Source organism: Pleuronectes platessa, chromosome 15 (assembly GCF_947347685.1).
Source record: "Pleuronectes platessa chromosome 15, fPlePla1.1, whole genome shotgun sequence".
NCBI classification, from domain to species: domain Eukaryota; kingdom Metazoa; phylum Chordata; class Actinopteri; order Pleuronectiformes; family Pleuronectidae; genus Pleuronectes; species Pleuronectes platessa.
The window spans coordinates 19,802,142-19,821,126 of record NC_070640.1 but is presented as its reverse complement, the minus strand read 5'-3'; the positions used below and the strand labels follow the sequence as shown (position 1 = coordinate 19,821,126).

The 18,985-nt window shown below is 43.2% G+C and overlaps 1 protein-coding gene across 2 annotated transcripts in view; it reads right to left on the bottom strand.

The window, feature by feature from the left end:
* The window catches only part of med13a (mediator complex subunit 13a), a 77,116-nt gene that overhangs the window by 22,571 nt on the left and 35,560 nt on the right, over positions 1-18,985 (bottom strand). Inside the window, exons 1-7 of one of the 2 annotated variants that reach the window (XM_053441266.1) lie at positions 18,506-18,789; positions 11,766-11,911; positions 5,866-6,066; positions 5,550-5,744; positions 5,258-5,420; positions 3,591-3,701; positions 880-1,623 (exon numbers count right to left, since the gene is read on the bottom strand). In XM_053441266.1, the coding sequence (XP_053297241.1) occupies positions 880-1,623; positions 3,591-3,701; positions 5,258-5,420; positions 5,550-5,744; positions 5,866-6,066; positions 11,766-11,911; positions 18,506-18,531 (1,586 nt within the window). In that variant the 5' untranslated portion in view covers positions 18,532-18,789. Of the gene's footprint in view, positions 1-879; positions 1,624-3,590; positions 3,702-5,257; positions 5,421-5,549; positions 5,745-5,865; positions 6,067-11,765; positions 11,912-18,505; positions 18,790-18,985 lie in introns of those variants that run through there. The other variant, XM_053441265.1, reaches the window with a different exon arrangement.

Sequence of the window (18,985 nt, the reverse complement as noted above, 5' to 3'; positions counted from 1 at the left end):
CCTGTTGTTTCACATAGGTGAAAGAACATGGCGGGAGGGAAAAGAAGAGGACTGCTGGCTGAGCGGGGAGGGAGGAGGGAATGACCCAGCTTATGTGTTATCTCCTCCCTTCGCTGCCTCCTACATTTCTCTGTACTTCTGTACTCTCGTCATGCCTGTCCGACTCTGATGTGAGGTGATGGTGTGCAGTGGCCTGGGCCGGAGATTAGCAGCCATTCAAGAGCTGTGGCCAGGAGGATTACAGCTCACTAGAACTGTCCATACAAGTGACTGGCCCATTGGGAATTGCATAACCTCGATGATAATTCCCACTACGGCCACCCTGTGGCCCGCTGGTTTGCCCTTTGTGTCTTCACATTGGACAGCTCCCATCCCCCCTATTCTGTCAATCTGTGACCCACTACCTTGCTTCCAGCTTCGTGTTGGTGCAGTTCTCTCTTCAGTACCTGCCAAACTGATCGCCAGCAGACAGCATGTCTCTATAGCAGAGGTTTATCTTTATCTAACTCTTCCATTACTCTCTCCATCTCCTAGCTCCCATGTTTGTGTGTGCTTCTGTGCTGGGATAAATGAGTAGTGCTGGCCCTGCACATTGGAAATGTCTGATGTCAAAAGGGCACATAGCAAGAGATTAAAATGCTGTGTGCGCTAAGCACTATACTGAATATTCTGCAGCTGAGGGATGAGAGGGGTGGAATGAGGTGGGGGAACTCAGAGAGAGAAGGATAGAATGAGAATGAGCAACACGGTGGGGTTTGAGTCATTACTCTCCCCAAACAATTTTTCTGGACTAGTGAAAATGCTGCAAAGGGGCCCCGGGGCCTTTCTGTAGTAGAGGGAAAGGGTGGAAGGGAATATTAGCTGGCAAATGTCACTCACTCTGTGACTGACACCAGGTTGTCCTGTGACGCCAATGCATCGTCCCTTAGTTTGTCCCCCGGCAGCAGTGGTGTGGGCACCTCGACTTCTTTCCTGCGGGGTAGGTTGAATAACCGCCATGGAGCGTTGGAGCTGTCCTCCTCCAGGTTGACCGCTGCTCCCACGTACACAGTGGGCTCAGGAGGGTCGGAGTATACTCCAGGATGGGCTTGATGCGAGTGGAAGTGCTGATTCAGACCCTCTGAACCTCCGTGCTCCTCGCCGCCACCCTTCACCCTGGCTAGACAAGGTTCTGGGGGTGGCTGATAAAAGTGTTGGCTGTTGGGGGTTGAAGGGTTCTTCATGCCCTCCCCCGACTCCTCGCTGCGTTCGCAGGGGTGGGGGCTAAGTGGTGGTGGTTGGGGTGAGTTGGCCTGTTCTGATGGTCCCGCGCTGACCCCCCCACTGTGAAGCTGGTGGTTTTTTTGGATGCCGGACACATCTGCAGAGCGAATACTAGGAAACCTTCCTCCATCCTGGCTCCTCATTGTCAACCTTTGCCCTGCAGTTGTCTCAGTCTCTAGTGAGGTCTCATCGCTGGCCATGCTGCGATGATGGAAGGGTGTTTGGGGTCTTTTCTGCTGCTTGTCACCTTTCTCAGGCTTCTCTCCTCCAGCTTTGTGCTTGGTCGGAGTCTGGGAGGGCTGACTTGCGGACTGAGCTTGGCCTGGGGTGCTGCCTGTTCGCTGCTTCACCGATTTATATCTGCAGGGAAATACAGTGAAACAATGATGTTAAAATGACCTTTGAAACCATAATACACACCAGGGCTTAAAAATTAATGGAAAGGTAACTGAAATTGGGAAAAAATGGCTAGTGCACTATCCAAACCCCATTAAATTCGTAAAATAAAAAAATATCAATATTGTCTGAAAATACAATCAGAAATTAAGCTGCTAAAAAGTGCCTCAGCTTACAAATCTTATTCTGCAGACCTAAGGGAACATGGATGTTTAGTACAGACGATGCGGAAGTTTCCCATCAGACGAGTTCACAACGACAAAGGAATCTCGATAGAGCAACATCTCTAGGTGGTGCTGCATTCACACACAGGAGGTACACACACCCACTCACAGATAATCTTTAGTTGTATTCTCACATGGGCTTACTCCGATGTTAAGAGTATTTAATATGGGACACGTGAATATCCACAGCTACTGACTCTGACCTTTGCACCCCTCCTGACAATGTCAGGAGATTATCCATAGTTCAGCGCATGTCTTAAAGCAGCTTTAATCAATCCTACATCATTAAACATAAGTTAAACTATAGTCTTGTATACTTGCAAGATGCTTACCTTTTTCCACATCGAAGTGTGAGTTCATCATTGTATTTTGCAAATTTGCAAGAATGGCAATTTTAGAACATTTTAACAAAAAGATACTGACAACCGGTTCTGTAACCATCCACGCTGCTGACAGCCAACCAAATCATTCGGGCTCACCTTCCCTCACTACACTGGGAGAATTAATCTACACCACTGTGCACGTGCATCAGAGTCTCTCAAGTCAGCCTCAGTGTTTCTTAAGCCTCTCTGTGTTGGGTCACCACTCAGCCTACTGTTGTGGATACAAATGAGGGAATTGTTGAAGAAGCTGTGCCTTTGTAATGGCTGGGTTACGCACATGTCCTGACTATTAGATGTCTAACTAAGCAGAGACATTGAATGCTTCCATCTACTAAACAAAGCTAATGGCCATTAACACTGGCAAAGAGAGGAGCTTCCCTGTTACTGTGTCACCAAAGTGCTGGTGGCTTCCAACAAATTAACATGCTCCAGCTGACTGGCCCATTCCACTTTGCTGTGGCCTGTGGCCCAAGTCTGCTCTCCCCTCCCTGGGCCAGTGTTTCAGGTATTCACATTTTGAGCAGTGGCCCACCACTGAAAGGCATACACACGGCTGCAATCAAATGACTTTGCACAGAGATCCAGGAGGTGGAGACAAGTGGTGACACACGGCCGAGGTGAGAAGGCGACACTAAGTCAAATAGATCTTTATTACCTATGGATATCCTTCTCAACTGGTGTACTAAGTGCAGGAATCACCCGGGTATAACAAAACTGAGTCCGACTATAGCTGCAGCACGCTCTCAGTAGATGATAGCCAAGCATCCCCCCAGTCAGTAGAGTACCTCTCAAGTTTCTACCATGAACTGTAGAGTGATGTCAACAATGTGGCTACAGAGTCACACATGACATCTTAATGTCCTGCATTCTGGACCGTTGTTGCAGTACATAAAGAGACATTTAAGCATTCACACACACTAATGAATTCAACATGTTCTGAGCTCATGGTTGTTAACATTAAGATCATGCAAAACATGCTCTTTTTACTTCCACAGTATCCTTTAAGTGCTCTATTAGAGGTTAATTTATTCTTTCGCCCTCGAATTATCCCTATCAGTATAGAAATAAAAACGTCTGACTTACAGAAACCATGAGTGCAGCAGAGGTTTCCGTCTTGGCACAGATGTCACTTTTACAAAAAAGTCATGAATAAAAAAAAATATGAAGAATAATATCTTACATATAATACATTTTGCTGACTGTGGCCCCGTGTGCCTGCATTAAGAGCTCCACACACTTAATATAACCTCGAAATGCCTCTGAGCTCACATACTACACGAGCAATACCTGCACACACTGTACCTCCACGCGGAAAGTGACTGACCTCGAGCAGCTGCAGTACGACCGCTGCGAAGGCTCCACGAAATCCCAGGCTCCCACTTTCTCCGTCAGCTCCTCCTCACAGGTACCGTTGGTTGCAGCTGAGAACTTACGCCTGGGGAGGAAAACAACACTTTGAAACACAAATTTTCTGAGGGCGAATTGTGACTGGAGTCCAACCACTTCCTCGGCTATTTTTCATCCGTTGTTACTCATGTGAAGAGACCAGTCCTTTTTTTTTTGTTCTGTAACATAAATCCTAAAAAGGGCACTGCTATTGCTCATGTTTCTTTGCTATTCAGTGGCGATTGGTAAAAGCTTTGTGCTGAGGCTTATTTCATAGCCTTGCTCGGAGCAATAATATTTTGGCTGACAAGCCAACAGCTAACTACAGCCGACATTCTGTGCTTGGTCAAGGGGCAACAGATCCCAGGGTGCTCCCAATGTGTCAGATTCACTGATGCAGAATAAAACAAAAGACCAAGGGACAATACTGCAAGCTCACTCTTACTTTAATTACTTGTGATCGTCATTTCCATCTCGTTGTATTCAAAGATTTTTGCACTGGTTTATGTGTGATAGAAATATAAGAGAAAATGGTTTGACAATTAAGTTCTGTTAACTGTATATGAAATATTTGGAGTTGAAAGGTGCTGGGAAACAAGAGATTGAACGGCAAAAGTGCTGTTTGGCACATCGGTCAGAGGGAAGGGCCTCTCAGTTTTGACCAGCTTATCTTTAAAAGAGAAACACAGAAGCCTGTGATCACACAATCATCAAGGTTTATTAAAAAATACTGAATCTGGCCAATGCAGAGCTGAAGTATAAGGCTTAGATTAGCAGTTTTAAAATGAAAATGATATTCTAAACTTTTGGAGTACTTAACTACTTGAACCCTGCCACACAAGCGAGCTCCTCTTTACTCTGCCTACGTCTCATAAAAGTGCTCAGAAAATAAAGGGAAAAAACAAAAGTGGAACATTAGCAGAGAAAACAGCTCACCCTGTCAGCCTCTCCTGAAAACGATGATAGAGCTGAGAAGTGGAGTGATCCGTTTTTTTGTAATGAAGTTTTTTTACGTGTGTATTTAATGAAAAAAACAGAAGCCTGAAAAAACACCAGTGTGTGGAAGATGTATAACAGTTTACCGCACAAAGCCTCACTCCATCCAATCAAATGCTTTTTAGGCACCCGATGAAAAAACTGCAATGTGAATGCTTTCATCACAATTTGTTGATGATTTTGTTGATGAACACAACTCATGCAGGAAGACAGATGAGGATACACATTTATCTGGGTTGGTTTGGCATCTTATTAGTTTGATTGAGTGCTTCAATTAAATAAACTACACCCCCGACATTATATCTCCAATTTACAACCATCCAAGGTGACAATTATTACTGATAGGCTGTTGGAGTTTGCCCAGGCCCATGGAGACCACACAGGGAACCCATGCCAGGACACAACCTGAGCAACAAATAATTATTCCGTCTAGCTTGCAAACATGAAACCTAGAACATTTGTGATTTTATTTCGTTACCAAATGTAACGCAAAAATAGAGGACGGATAGATTGCTGGTTATGGGTTTTGTCCTCTAATGTTTAAATCATATTTTTTAATCGACACTGATTTCAATGACCTTGTGCTGCCTTCTTGAAACAGGAACTTACTTGTTCTGGGCTCGGTTGATATTGCACTCTTGCCATACACGCTCCACCACCTGTGTGGCTTGTCGGCGTGGAACCTTTCCTCCATGGTGACTTGTTCGGTCCACGCTGAACACATCAGACGATGCGGCCATACTAACCCACTTCTTGGCCGAGTGAGAGTCCACTAGAGAGGGAGAGGACAAGGTCAATTGACCACTTGACCAATTCAATGGTATAGATCATTTTAACAGCAACCCATGACAATCAGTCTCTATTCTCTAGTGATATAAATCCACACAATGTGTATCACTACCTGTCTGCGTCTCCTCGGGCGATGTGGGAGGGGTGAGGGTCACCAATGAAATGGCTGGCTCTCGCTGGGAAGCAGGCACTTGGTGGCCACCCGAGTAGACGGCAGTGCATTGGGAGGACCCCACAGGGGCCACAACAGGGATGTCTGACTGGGGCACCAGAACCAGGCAGGATGGGTACACCATCCGCACACCACCTGTACACACAGAGAAAGAAAACAAACAGATTAAACCAAAGCATCCAATCTACATTCTAATGAGAGAAACACAAAGAGAAATAGCTCAGTTATGGATTTTTTTTTTTTTTAAATAACTGACCGACGAGGACCTCCACAGAGGCCAGAGACTCATCTTCCCAATCCATGTCCTCCACCTTGTCCTCCGACACTCCCCTCTTAGTGCTAGGGCCGATGGGATAGAACTGGTTCCACTCCTCAATCAGCTTCTGAGTGGGTGGGTCTGACATCTTGAAAGACTGTCCCGTCAGTGTCCCGTTCAGGCCGAAAGGACTGAGGATGACTAGAGAGAGGGGTAGGGTGGAGAGGAGAAGAAAACAGAACAATGTTAGTCATCATAAGTACGTCTTCTACTTTATACCGAGGAGCAGTGGCAAAATCAAGGGTGCGTCACTCTGACACGACTAATCCCCCACACATCTTCTTTCACCTCTGAATCCATTTCCTCCCTACATTCCCCTCTGCATAACCTTAAAACGTCCATGTTTTACTAACTCTCCTTTCTCACTTCTTTGTTTCTGTTTCCGGTTCAATTCATTTTCTACATCTTATATCTATCATCCTAAAATCCTTTGTTACTTCTTTTACCTTATCTCACTACTTAAACTATTCATTCTTTTTTCACTTTTTACTTTACCTCTCTCCTCCCCAGACTTCCATTCTCACATCGTACCTCTTTTCTTCCCTTTTTGAATTGAATCCTTACCCCACTCTTACATTATTTCTTCAGCTCCATCATTTATCCTTCCTCATGCTCTTATTCCAGCCTTCACTTCATAGTTTCCTTCATTCCCATCCTATGTCCTATATCCTCTTCCCATTTTCGCCCTCATAACTATCTATATTCTCTCTTTATACTGATCACCTTCCCTTTCTTACTTCTCCCTAATATGTCCCTTTCCCTGTGATTCCGTCATCTCCGGCAGAATCTTTCTGGAGCACCGCTGGACTCAGCTGGTCCAGGCAGACTCGCCAAATACTTACTGAGCAATCCAGACACCAATTATTGGCAAGCGCTGGCCTCCCAGAACCCATAAACTGAGGCTTATAAAAAAAGGGACACTCCTTTGCAAACACATTTGACTGCACAGACATATAGGAGTCACCCAGTGAGCCGATCAGTCTGCTTACAGAGCAGACCTACATCCATCAGAGAGTGAAAGCGCTACCATGGACTAACATGCATAATTCATACCTATGAGCACAGATACCATATGCACATCAACCTGACATGTATATATGAGCCCTTCAGCTTGTAATGCTTCCATTTTCCATCTATGCGTCTGCAATACATTTGAATGTGAGGAGGGGGTATAAATGGTTCTACCGACAGACTGGCTGGGTGGTTGGGTGTGTGAGGGAGCATTTGTTAATGTCCTGATCTGCTCTGCTCTGCTTTTCTAGTATGTCATTACTAGACTGGATGGCCTTTGTCTCCAGGTATTGATCCTGGGGCTGGACCATAGAAGAGCTTCCAGGATGGGAAAATGGAGGGAGACAGGGAAAATGGTAGGAAAAGGACGACATGATGCATGAGAAGTGTTTCAGTCGAGGGGGCATTTCGAACAAAACTCTTTTACGGCTACTGTTTCACATTAAAAGCCATTGATGAGCAACAGGCTTTTACCGTGAAGTAGACACAGGAAACAAACACATTTTACAGTTCTGACCAGTCACTCTTTAACAAAGAATTAATGTTATTTTTTATTTTGTGAGGGAATTATGTATAAAGAATAAACTCCACGCACACTCAGAACAGCTCAATCCTCTGTACACGACTGCAACAAAGGCTGGGCAATTAAACAATATCAATAACTATCGCAATATACTTTTCATCAATAGCAATATCATAAAGGTTCAATACATATCAATATATTGCCAATGCATTGTGCAAACACAGTAAGGGGTTTAATGACTACATGTAAAATGTTTCACTTCAGTGTTTGTCATTCCAAATTAAAGAAGACTTAAAAAGCACAACCTTCACTCATGAGAAAAAAATCTGTCTATAAACTTAAAAAGTCATAATGTAGGATCTATTGTGATCTCTCTGTGATCTTGATATAATGTGTAGCCACATCGTCCAGCCCTACTTGCTACTGCTTCAACACAACACCCCAAAAAACCCTCACTCGGGTTTTGAGACTGATTAAATGTCACAGTAATGGGATCGATAGGAGCAGCCACAGTGAAGTGTTAAATTAAGAGCTGCAGGTGACAGGCTGCACACGTCCACCTTTTCTGCAACTTTACTCTGCACTGCTATTGCAAAAGTCTGTGCTCGGGGAGTGTTTGCTTGCGCTTGCTGTTACCATGGGAACCACAGGTGTCACTATGAAGGTTTGAAAATGACTATTTTGAAGGAAAAATGTAATGTACAGACCCAACACTCCTGGATATTTTGAGGATGTGGTTGGCAGGTGCTGGTGACAGATAGGGTGGGGTATAAGCAGCTCTATTAAGCATTAGGCAAAGTTTGGCACCTATAGAAAATATTTTTACTGTGAAAGGAATCCGGGTGGCATTCATTACATCCCTTTTTTTAAAGCTCCAACATGAAGCACATCCTGAATGCCCCCTGAACGTAATGCTTTACCCACAGCACATACAGTCCTAACTCTGCAAAAACATCACAACAGAGAAAAACTAACTGTTATTTAAGTTGTGAAACACCACCAACATCCAGTACTGGCCAATCATAACAATGAAATAAAACTTGTTTCCCTTTCATTTCTGCATTTCTTGCTGCACGATCTTAAGACCTGAGGTCAGTTGTGGAAGAGATCAAATTCAGCACAATTATGAAATGGTTCACCATTTTTACCCCCATCACCACCTCCCCTCCCTCCACTCCTCCATTACTTCTGCCTCTCTCTCTCCCTCTCTGCCTGTGAGTCTATCTCTGGCTCCCCGAAGACATGTCAAATGTGTTCATATCAGTGTAATGGGCTGAGAGTTCATTACATTCACTCTGCGCCCTTTTATGAGGTCACATCCTGGAGAGGTCTGCCTGCCGGAGCGCTCTACCGCACAGTAAACCAAGCTTGGCAGAGGTGGGGGGGGAAGAGAGAGGATGGGTTGTTAGGAAGCTAAAGATATACTGCCGAGTTGAAAACACACCTGCGCACACACATACAACAGGGAGATCATAAAAGTCATACACATCAGGCTTCATAAAAAAATCTATGCTCTCAACATGGGGTTACTCAGAGGTATTTTTATTTGCCTCAAAATAAGAACTTAAAAGGCACTCAAAACACATACCCCCAACAAGGCACAACCGTCCCCTAATGAAACCGCATTTACAATTACAGGATCCATATTTTAGCACCAAATTACACACAGTCGTATATCAGCCCCCTAAACATGCCTGTTTTGTTTCATAAAGGCCAATGAATTATTCAATGTGAAATCAGTAAAAAATTTTAAAAAAAACAACTCTTTCAAATTGAAAAATATTCCTGGATCTTCCTTCTGACCCAGAGCAGTACCAACATTTGATGGGTTCATGCCAAACCCATCCACAACATGAAAGCAGTTAAGCAGTTTTTCTGTAATCCTGCTAATAAACAAGAACAAACGCAGATCCTCCTGGCTGGAAGTAATTAATTCAGTTTTGATAGTTTAGTTTCAACACAAATAGAAAGAATTCAGCACACTTCATTTAATTGAGACAATGTTGTCTCATAATAAAAGGGAGAGTGTGTGTCTGTGGGGAAACTCACATGACTTGTCTGGAACTACATGACTGGGAACATTGAAAGGAAGATAACCGAGTGCAGATAGTCTTTCTAAGAAGATTAAAATGAGTGAAAACTAAGTTACTGCTAGTAAGTGACTGGAATCCTCAAACTGAACAAGAAGATCTTATCAAAACCTCAAATTAGAATCATACGCCAAGTTCCAATAATTGTTTAATTTCAAAACCAAAAGGGAGGACCTCAACACCTCATTTCAGGAGAGCTGTAGAGACAGAGGGGATGAAAGGAGGAACACATTTCCTCGGGGTTCATGTGTCCATCACTGAAAGAATAACTTAAAGAAACTAAGGTTTTATGAAGTCATTGACAAACTAAAATAACTCTAGTCAGGCTTTGTCTATTTTCTATGAAGCACCTGTTTCATAATGTAAAGTGTGTGTCCTTTTATGTGACAATCTACCAGAGGGAAGGATCACGGGGCGTCAGCTAAGAATGCAGAAAAAAAGATTGTGTATAGCTCTCCATGCCTCACTTATGATACAAACATCAGGATATATGTATTAAATCACTTTAATGTAATCATGTTATTAAGAGGCAAACCATTTCCTTCCCCTGGCAAAATATGACAATATGTATATTACTGTCATTACATTAATGTTACTGTATGTGAGAGGAGACGCGAGCTTACAATGGTTTTGGGATTATAGTATTTGGCTCGGGGGGAAGAGTCAATTTAGAGCCAATGATGGAATATCATTAGGGCCACAGATTTTATAACTGCGCTACACTGTAATTCAAATGAGTTTAGAGGCTTTACTTTTAATGAAAGACAGCTTTACAGAAGGATTGCATATGTATCATCTTGACAACAGCTCCCAACACAGCACACATAAAGTTTAGCGATTAATTTCATTCAAAATATACTCTCCTAGGCTGAGAGTGAAGTTTTAGTTGTTAATGTTACAAGAAGATGTGAAAAAAATACCTTTGAGAGCAAGTTAAAATACTTTGAGCTAAATGGCATCTTTGATTCCTAATGAAAAACTATATTTTAGTACATGCATTAAGTGATAGGTTCATACAGTTACTAACACTTGATACAGTTAGTTACAATCGGATGTGTATCTTATATTAGTATTGAATCAGTGCTTCCACACAAAGCAGTGGGTTGTGAATAAAAATAAGGCCACATGAACTATGAAAAACCTTTTTTATAAATAGTGCTCTCAGCTCTCAGCCTCAGCAATACGACATCATTCTTCTAATTCAAAGACTAAAGTTATTGACTCATGGTTTTATGGCTCTGCCAACCAGTCATATTTCAGTTTATATTCACTTTTGCTCAGACCCATATAATATACTGTATGTAGTGAAGACTTTAAAAGGATTTTAATAAAAGTGATAATTAGGGATTGAAATTGAGTTATAGCCCCCACAGATTTTCCAATCAGTTCATCTTGAAGTATTTTAGTGATTTGTGCAAGATTTGAAATAAATGTTATCAAGGTGTGACTGAGATATGTTCAATAGAATGGGACAGACGGAAGGAACAAACGTCAAATAGACTGAATAAATGTCTCTGTCTATGGCAGTCACCTGTGCGGAGGCATAATACATCCAGAGAATGTGCAGTTTCTTTTGAATGAATTTTTTAAGTTTGAATTAAGGTGCCCTCAATAAAATAGTACCAACAATTTAGCTTTTCCGTTCAGGTTTTTATTATGAAAATTGACATTTATGACAAAATGTTACTAATGCAAGGCTCATTTTCATCTGAAGATTCTCATAAGCTAAATGTACATTTTTGAAGCATGCATGTGTTCACACATGAAAATATCAGAGGGCTTCTACTGGACTCTGTCAGCTTTTAACAGCCTTTCCTTTGAAATAAGGAATTCCCAGGCAGCCTTGAAGCCAAAAGTTCAAAGAGAAAACACTGAGCAAAACATTGGAGCAGTATTTATGTTTTCCCACTGAATAAGGCTTGGTCTAATGGGCCTTCTTTGTTCATCTGTCTAATGTATTATTTCAGACGCCGCTGATTTGAACAAAACTCCAGGGTAACGACGTGTCCTCATCAGAACTGTGTGTGGCACTCCACTCAAGGGTTATATCAAAGTGACTAAAGTGACTAAAAGTGCCCCATGTTTAGAGAACATGGGGCAGAATGTGACCCCACAGTGAACTCAACAGGATGAGGTTAAATATGCTTTGTGTTTCTAACTGGCCCTAGAATTCATTGGAGCGAGTTCAAAGAAGCCAAGTGTATTTGGACACCCACCTTGGAAGGGGCTGGACGCCTGCTGAGCCAGAGTAAGGTGCTCCTCCGTCAGGTGGTAGATGGGCTGGTGCTGGTTGATCTCCACACTGGTGCACACGTTGCTCTCGCCGTGCAGGAAGAAGGTAAAGGCGCAGGATAGGTGCTCACTGTATGGAAGGAGAGAGAGAGAAAGAGATGGGTATTTCGGGATCACACTACTTTAATGTGTACCTTTGAAAAGAGGTGCAGCTTGCAATGTATAACTCCAATGGAGAGTGAGTGACTGCGGTGGAAAAAAGGGAAGCATATCAGATGTACTAGTTCATGCTCCCGTTCACAGAGTGAGGGGGAAAAAAGAGTTGGCAGCGAGAGGAAGGGTAGAGAGAGAAAATATGATAATAAAAACCAGTCTTTTTTTGGTCAAAGGCTGCAATGGAATCTCTCTTCTCACTCATATTCTGCTTCAATGTGACAGACTCGATAGGTAGAATGAAGCCAGAGGTAGACGCAAGGAGGTACTAATCTGTGCACCCTTTGGTTATATTAAAGATTCCTTATTTGCTTATATCAAGTTGCTCAGACAGCTGGACAGCTCTTTATCGTAGATGATAATGAAGCATCTGCAGCATCTTTTATAGACTTCAGGATGGAAGAATGTAATCAAGTCAGTGCTCACAGGTGGGTTGTGTTAGTGTGTTTTGTACTTCATCTGTCTAATGTGGATAGAGCTGCGTGCAATACAAAGGATGAACACTAACCCTCTAGCTAACACACACAACAACAACAGTACCTTCACCCTCCCTCTCTCTCTCTCTCTCTCTCTCTCACACACACACGCAGCTCGATGCCTGCCTGTGCCAGGCTGACCTCAACACTACACACAACAAAATAGTCAACTTGAAGAAGAAATGCAAAGCAAGGACGAGGCAGATGGAAGAGGGACAGAGCAAAATGCAGACCATTGTCTGTGGACTTCCCTCTCTCTATTCTCATCCAACATACACGCCCACAGACACCCAAATGTTACACAATCACAGAGAGCGGGAGACAGCGCAAGTGACAGATGACCAAACGAAGAGGTTGACTTTGGAAGTGAATCAAAGGGGGTTGCGTCCTCAGAGGATTTGGTTAAGCAAATATCAGTCTTTTTGCCCCGTCTCTCTCTGGCACACCTACTCAGCAGAGGATTAAAGAAAAGGAGCAGAGGGAGAGAGGGAGAGAGAGAGAGAGAGAGAGAGAGAGAGAGAGAGAGAGAGAGAGAGAGAGAGAGAGAGAGAGAGAGAGAGAGAGAGAGAGCGCACTTCAATAAGATAATACTACCTACGTACTGAAGAGATGCTCTAAGCCCCCCAGAGCTTGGCATTAATCTTCGACTTTGGTTTTATTGGTTAAGATAAGGCGGTGCTTGTTAATGAATGGCTGTAAATGTATGATATTTACTGTTGATAACCGTCCTGACTGGAGGCTATGTAGGGCTAATGAAGGTGAGTCAAAGAGAGAGCAAAGACATCCTCAGCAGTTTTAGCTAAATACCAATGTTTTGGTGTTACGGTAGTGGACTGCTACTGCCATTAAAGGATGGCTCAAATATAATTCAAACATCAGCATATGTAAACTTATATATACTGACTTAATTATAGGTCTCTGTAAACTCTAAAGCAGCATAAGAAGAAGAAGAAGCCATCCCTCCATAACGTGTCTACACTGTAGGTGATGGTGGGACAAAAAAAAACAATACAATTCTTAAGTTCATCCAAGCTAATGTAAAGCTTCAGCCTTCTGAGTTACAAGGCATTCAGACAGAAAACAGGCGTGCTTTTTAAAGCTGCTGTAAGTCTTCAGGAATCTGGGCTTGACAAATCAAGTGGTCCATCTTCCAAATGTGGAAGATTCATTCAGATGAGGCCAGCACGTTTTGGGATACAAGCTCTTGAGAAAGAGGATACCATTGTTTACCCTTTTTGCGAAACCTTTGATAATAAAAAAAATAAGGGTCGTCATTCATTACAAAAATATTATTTTTGACTGGAGATAGTATCAGTGTTTTCCTGATACTATACTTATACTTTTGCAGATCATCATGCCTCATGGAATATCTCTACTATGTTTTGCAGGACTTTCCAAGTTTGTCAATAGCGAGTCTGTCAGACATGCTGTAACATGTTCGGCTTCTTAGCGTCTTGCATGCAGCCCGCTCTCATACATCCAGAATGACAGTTATATTTTCGGTTTAAATTACACGGAATTTGCTCATCAATAAACAATTCCGTAAATGAGTCAGTTTAGCCATCTTTGCTTTTTTTGACTGTAGTCCCTGGGCAGGTGTGGAAACAGAGTGGATGGGAATGGAGACAGACAAGCCCAGTAAAAACTGGGTTAAAAAACACTGCAGACATCTAACCAAACACAAATTTAGGTAATCAGTCAAACTCTGTTACATTATCAGATACGGGAGGATGAAAAGAAACTGCAGTTCAAATCAATTTAGGGTAATGTTATTTTGTATGATGCAAAGAACCACTGATACCTTCAGGACATCCCCCAAAACTAGGGCTGAACGATTAATTGCATTTGCGATAAAATCGCGATATGATAAAACGCGATTTTCTAATCGCAACGTGCGCGATTAAAACGTGCGAAAGAGAGTAGGGCTCTGGGATGCTCTCCTCACCCGCAGCAAGAATGCCGCGGGACCACAAAACTCCTCCGATCCAGAAGATAGCGAAGCAAGCCTGCATCCCCTACAGGGTCCCAAAGTCTTCGGCCAACGTGTCAGACACACAGAGCGAGCTCATCTCGCCGGTGGCCACGGTGCGGGCGGCGGACCTGAAAATCGCTCCCCGGAAAAGCAAGCCGAGCTCCGTGGCGGCGCGGCTCCAGAGCCCCCCGGTCACCTACATGCACATCTGCGAGACGGAAGTGTTCAGCATGGGGGTGTTCCTGCTGAGGCCCGGCGCCTCCATACCGCTGCACGACCACCCGGACATGAACGGGAATCTACGGAGCTGCTGATCCGCAAGCTGCCCTTCCAGCGCATCCAGCTGGCCCGCCGCATCCGCGGACACAGAGCTTAAACTGCTGCTGCTCCACTGACTATAACAACGCCGCATTCCTACACTTATAAAATGCAATTCAATGTGGAAGTAATCCAAGAATTCAGAATATGTTACTCAGATTAGTTAATGTAACGGAATACGTTACAGATTACATTTTAGGCATGTATTCTATATTCTGTAACGGAATACGTTTTGAAAGTATCCTTCCCAACACTGGCAATGTTACCTATAATTAAAAAAATGTTTTTCTCAAGATAGTAAATTTTGCACACAGGTTTTAAAAAGTGCATGGCTTGTGTTTATACTTACAATGACTTTGATTAAATTACTTAAATGCACACCGATTTGTTGTTCTTGTTTCTGTAATGAGAAGTTAAATAAAAATGTGGGAAAGAATATTGTACAGTATATGTATCTAATATTGTGTTGGTCATATTTAAATCATTCATTACGGGGGGGTTTTTTGGGGGAAAAGAGGATAAAATAAAAAAATCGCATATTAAATCGCAATCGCAATATTTTGGGGAAAAATCGCAATTAGATTATTTTCCCAAATCGTTCAGCCCTACCCAAAACCCTCCAAGTGTGTAAGCCCTGCAGAAAAACCCTTAATAAAAGAAAATATGCTTATGCAAGTAAAACAACAACAGTTACTACCAGCGGTCAACTGAGGAGAAGCAGGGGATGAATACAAACACAAGGAGAAAACACTGGTGAGCAGCCAGGTGAGGGAGTGAAAAGACAACTAGGGAATTGGGCCACATGCTGGCACAGAGAGCAGAGACGCTTTTGTTTGGGAGGTGTGTCACGACTGCTCCAGTGCAGGAGTAGTAATTTACACTTGGCTGCTTTGGCGTCTCTTACACAGCCTGTTCAAGGCAGAAATGTTGCGGCTTTATTCCACATCGCCATTCTGTAAATAAAAAAACTGAACATGAAAGTGAGGAGGGACAGAGGTAGTCCCAGAGCTGACTTGTGGGTAAAAGGGGGACGCATTATTGTGATCAAAGTCATGGCTGTTATTCCATCTTAAAAGACAACATAATGAGGGGGCTTCTTAATGGGAATAGAGTTTGTCACCAAAGCGCCTGGAGGGTGAGGGAAAAAAAAGCAAGAAAAAAAAATAGAGTGGAATGACAAGCTGACACGGACCGTTCTTATTTGCACAGCATGGAGAAAGAAAAGTGGAAGCAACAGTAACCATTGACTGCAGGCTAGCTCAGGGCCGGTGGGGCTATCTGAGGCTCGCTTAAAAGGAATAATCTAATATTTAGTATATGAATAAATTGTCATAACAAGAATGTGCAAGCTGCTAATACTGTGGAATACTTCTGTACGTGTAGGAAACGAGGGGAAATTGCCTTGAGAGCAAGAAGGGGGAGGTAATGAAAAGCGAGTGAGAGATCGACGACAACAGAGAGGAACTACAAACATGTGTTGTGTTCTGCAGACATCAACAGAACCGCAGTGTAGCGTTCTCCTCTCACATGCAAAGAAAGCCTGACGCTACACATCCACACACACACATCTGTGTTTGCAGGGGCACTTGTGCGCTCGAGGTAGAGGGCTGCCATCTGTGGCTCAGCAGGCAGAAGTACAACCCAACTTTCGCACACGCGCCGGCATTAAACCAGATTCAAATCAATTCTTCATAAATGTGACTGTACAGATTGCTCCGTCAGCGTCCGCCTATTGGTTAAGAAGATTATCTGACATGCCAGCTGTCTCGGGCTAAATGATCACATTAGAGATTAAAGTATGGCTCATTCAATTTGAAACTATCCCTTTATATAACTAAATATTAATAATTTTGTAAGCTCTACCTTAATATACAGCAACATTTGTTTAAATTTTTTACTAGTGCACTTGTAGTATTTCAGGTCAACAGATATGAGCCTTACTGAACTTAACAGGTGCTCGGTTAGCACTTGGCCAAGCGAGCAAAGAAACATCAACACATGAGCACATGACATGTTGCCTAACTGCTGCGTTTCTCACTGACACATACACAAAATGAACAAGGTTTGGTGACGCTTATAAACTGCAGTACAGGGCAGGGGGACTTTTGTTGCATTTCAAACCCCCCTCTCTCTCTCACTCTCTCTCTCTCTATCTATCTGTGCCCTTGCTTCCTGTCTCCTGGATCTGTGTGCGTTTGCAGGGGTGTTCACACGACCCATCCACACGTGACACACAAACACAGAATCAAATTCAGCCCTTCTGCAAACATCCACAGCCTACGAGTGCAGCAAACACTCACATGCCTCAGCATGTGAGGGTAAACACACACCTGCAAACCTCAGCTGTTTAACATGGTCGGGAGCAGTGCTGGGCAATTAAACGAAAATGTATAGAAACCGACATTTATAACCTATAACCTACAATCTTGCTCAGGTTGGATAATTCGGTAAATACTTTCCCAAATGCGTGCATTCACGAGCTGCCGAGTTTCAGCTACGTTTCGTGCCATATTACCCTGCAGCATGCCCTCCTACCTCACTACGCATCTGACCTGCCCTCACTTTACACGTTAATAATGAACACCAATATTGATCAGGGGGGGGGAACAGATTGCGATCCAGTGGTTAGGGGGTTTGAAATAATCGGGATATTGATTTGAAGTCATATCGCCAAGCACTAGTGGGGAGTGTGGAAGCTGAAAAGAGAGGGAGCAGGTCATGTGTAGGCATGAAGAGGCCATACAACTGATTTAGTATTTTCCCGTTTACAGTATATGTGATTACACACAGATACAGTTAGGAGACATCCAGTGACCTAATGGTTGACCACAGTTCAATTCCTGGCTGGTGGACCTTTGTCTTTTTCTGCCATTTTTCTCTATTGACTGTCCAACAAACGCTAAAGGGTAAAGACAAAAATTACTGCAGGCTTAAAGAAATACTTTAAAATTGTGGGAAATGTGTGTTCTCGTCAAACTTTATTAGGAGAAAACACCTTCATGGCGGTAAGGTATATAATGGATCTACAGCTGTCCGGGCATGGTCCAACAGTAACATAATCTGTGTATCAGCACCTCTGAAGATCCAATTTGTTTAGTTTGTAAAAAAAATAGACACATTGCAAGTTTTGGGAGAGATATGTGCTAGAACCCTTACTTGTCCAGGTACAGTGACTTTCTGAACATCTTTTTCAAATGAACAGTGAAATCCTTGAAACACCCCTTCTGCCTGACCTCTAAATTAAATCATAATGAAATTATAATTTAATTCGAAAACTATTTCTTACATTGCCTCAGGGTCCTCAGGAATCCCCTGTAAGACCCCTCAGGGGCCCTTCTCCATTACAAACTGTGTTGTTAAAGTATGTCAAACCTCTTTTTCAAGACTTGGGCTGTCAGGGATTTTAGAATGTCATCTCCCCTGCAGCGAGATACTGCATGCGCTTCAATAAAGAGAGCCAAACACCAAGGCCAGTGTGGGGAAGCAGAGAAAAACTGTGCACCCTGTGCGATGAAAACACCACCTGTCAGCAGCACAGTGGCAATGAGCTAATGACCACAGAGAGCCCCGTTTAAAACAGCTAAATATTTCTCATCTCGTTCATTTGCTCTTTCATTAGCAGAATTCAATACATATTTTAAATACAGACAGAAAATATTATATAGCAGGCTGCAGTGTTTCCAAAATACTGAGTTCAAAAGCCTTCAAAGAAGCAGATACTTGTCAGAATATTATGTTCATTAACCTGATTTGTTGGATCTCACTTCCCATGTTTTTATCTGCCTCTCTTTCTGTCAGTCATGTTGAGAGGGTATGAAGGAGGGAGGGCCGCCGTTGTAACCTGACAAAAAGCCACAAGATCTTTAATCATCTTTTCTCTCTTCATCGCCACCTTTCCTCCCACTCCCCTCTGCTCTTCATCTATTGACTGGCAAATAGATTGGGCCGCTCTCTGATCTGCTCTCTCCTTTTCCAATCCTCGCCATCACACGCGGCATACGCTCGCTCGCACGCCGCCTTGATTGCCCGCAGAGGAACTCCCTGCTCCACCTCTCAGACGCAAATGGCTGGTTGGCCTTTGGCTCTGTTAGGGGACAATAAGAGAATCCAGTGAGGAATTGGAGCGGGGGAATGTACAAAGGAGGGCAGGAGGGCATTTTTGACTTCAGCTGGCAAGCAATGGAAATGAGGTACCAAAGGCCAGCGTGGTGGCAAGGGGAGATCA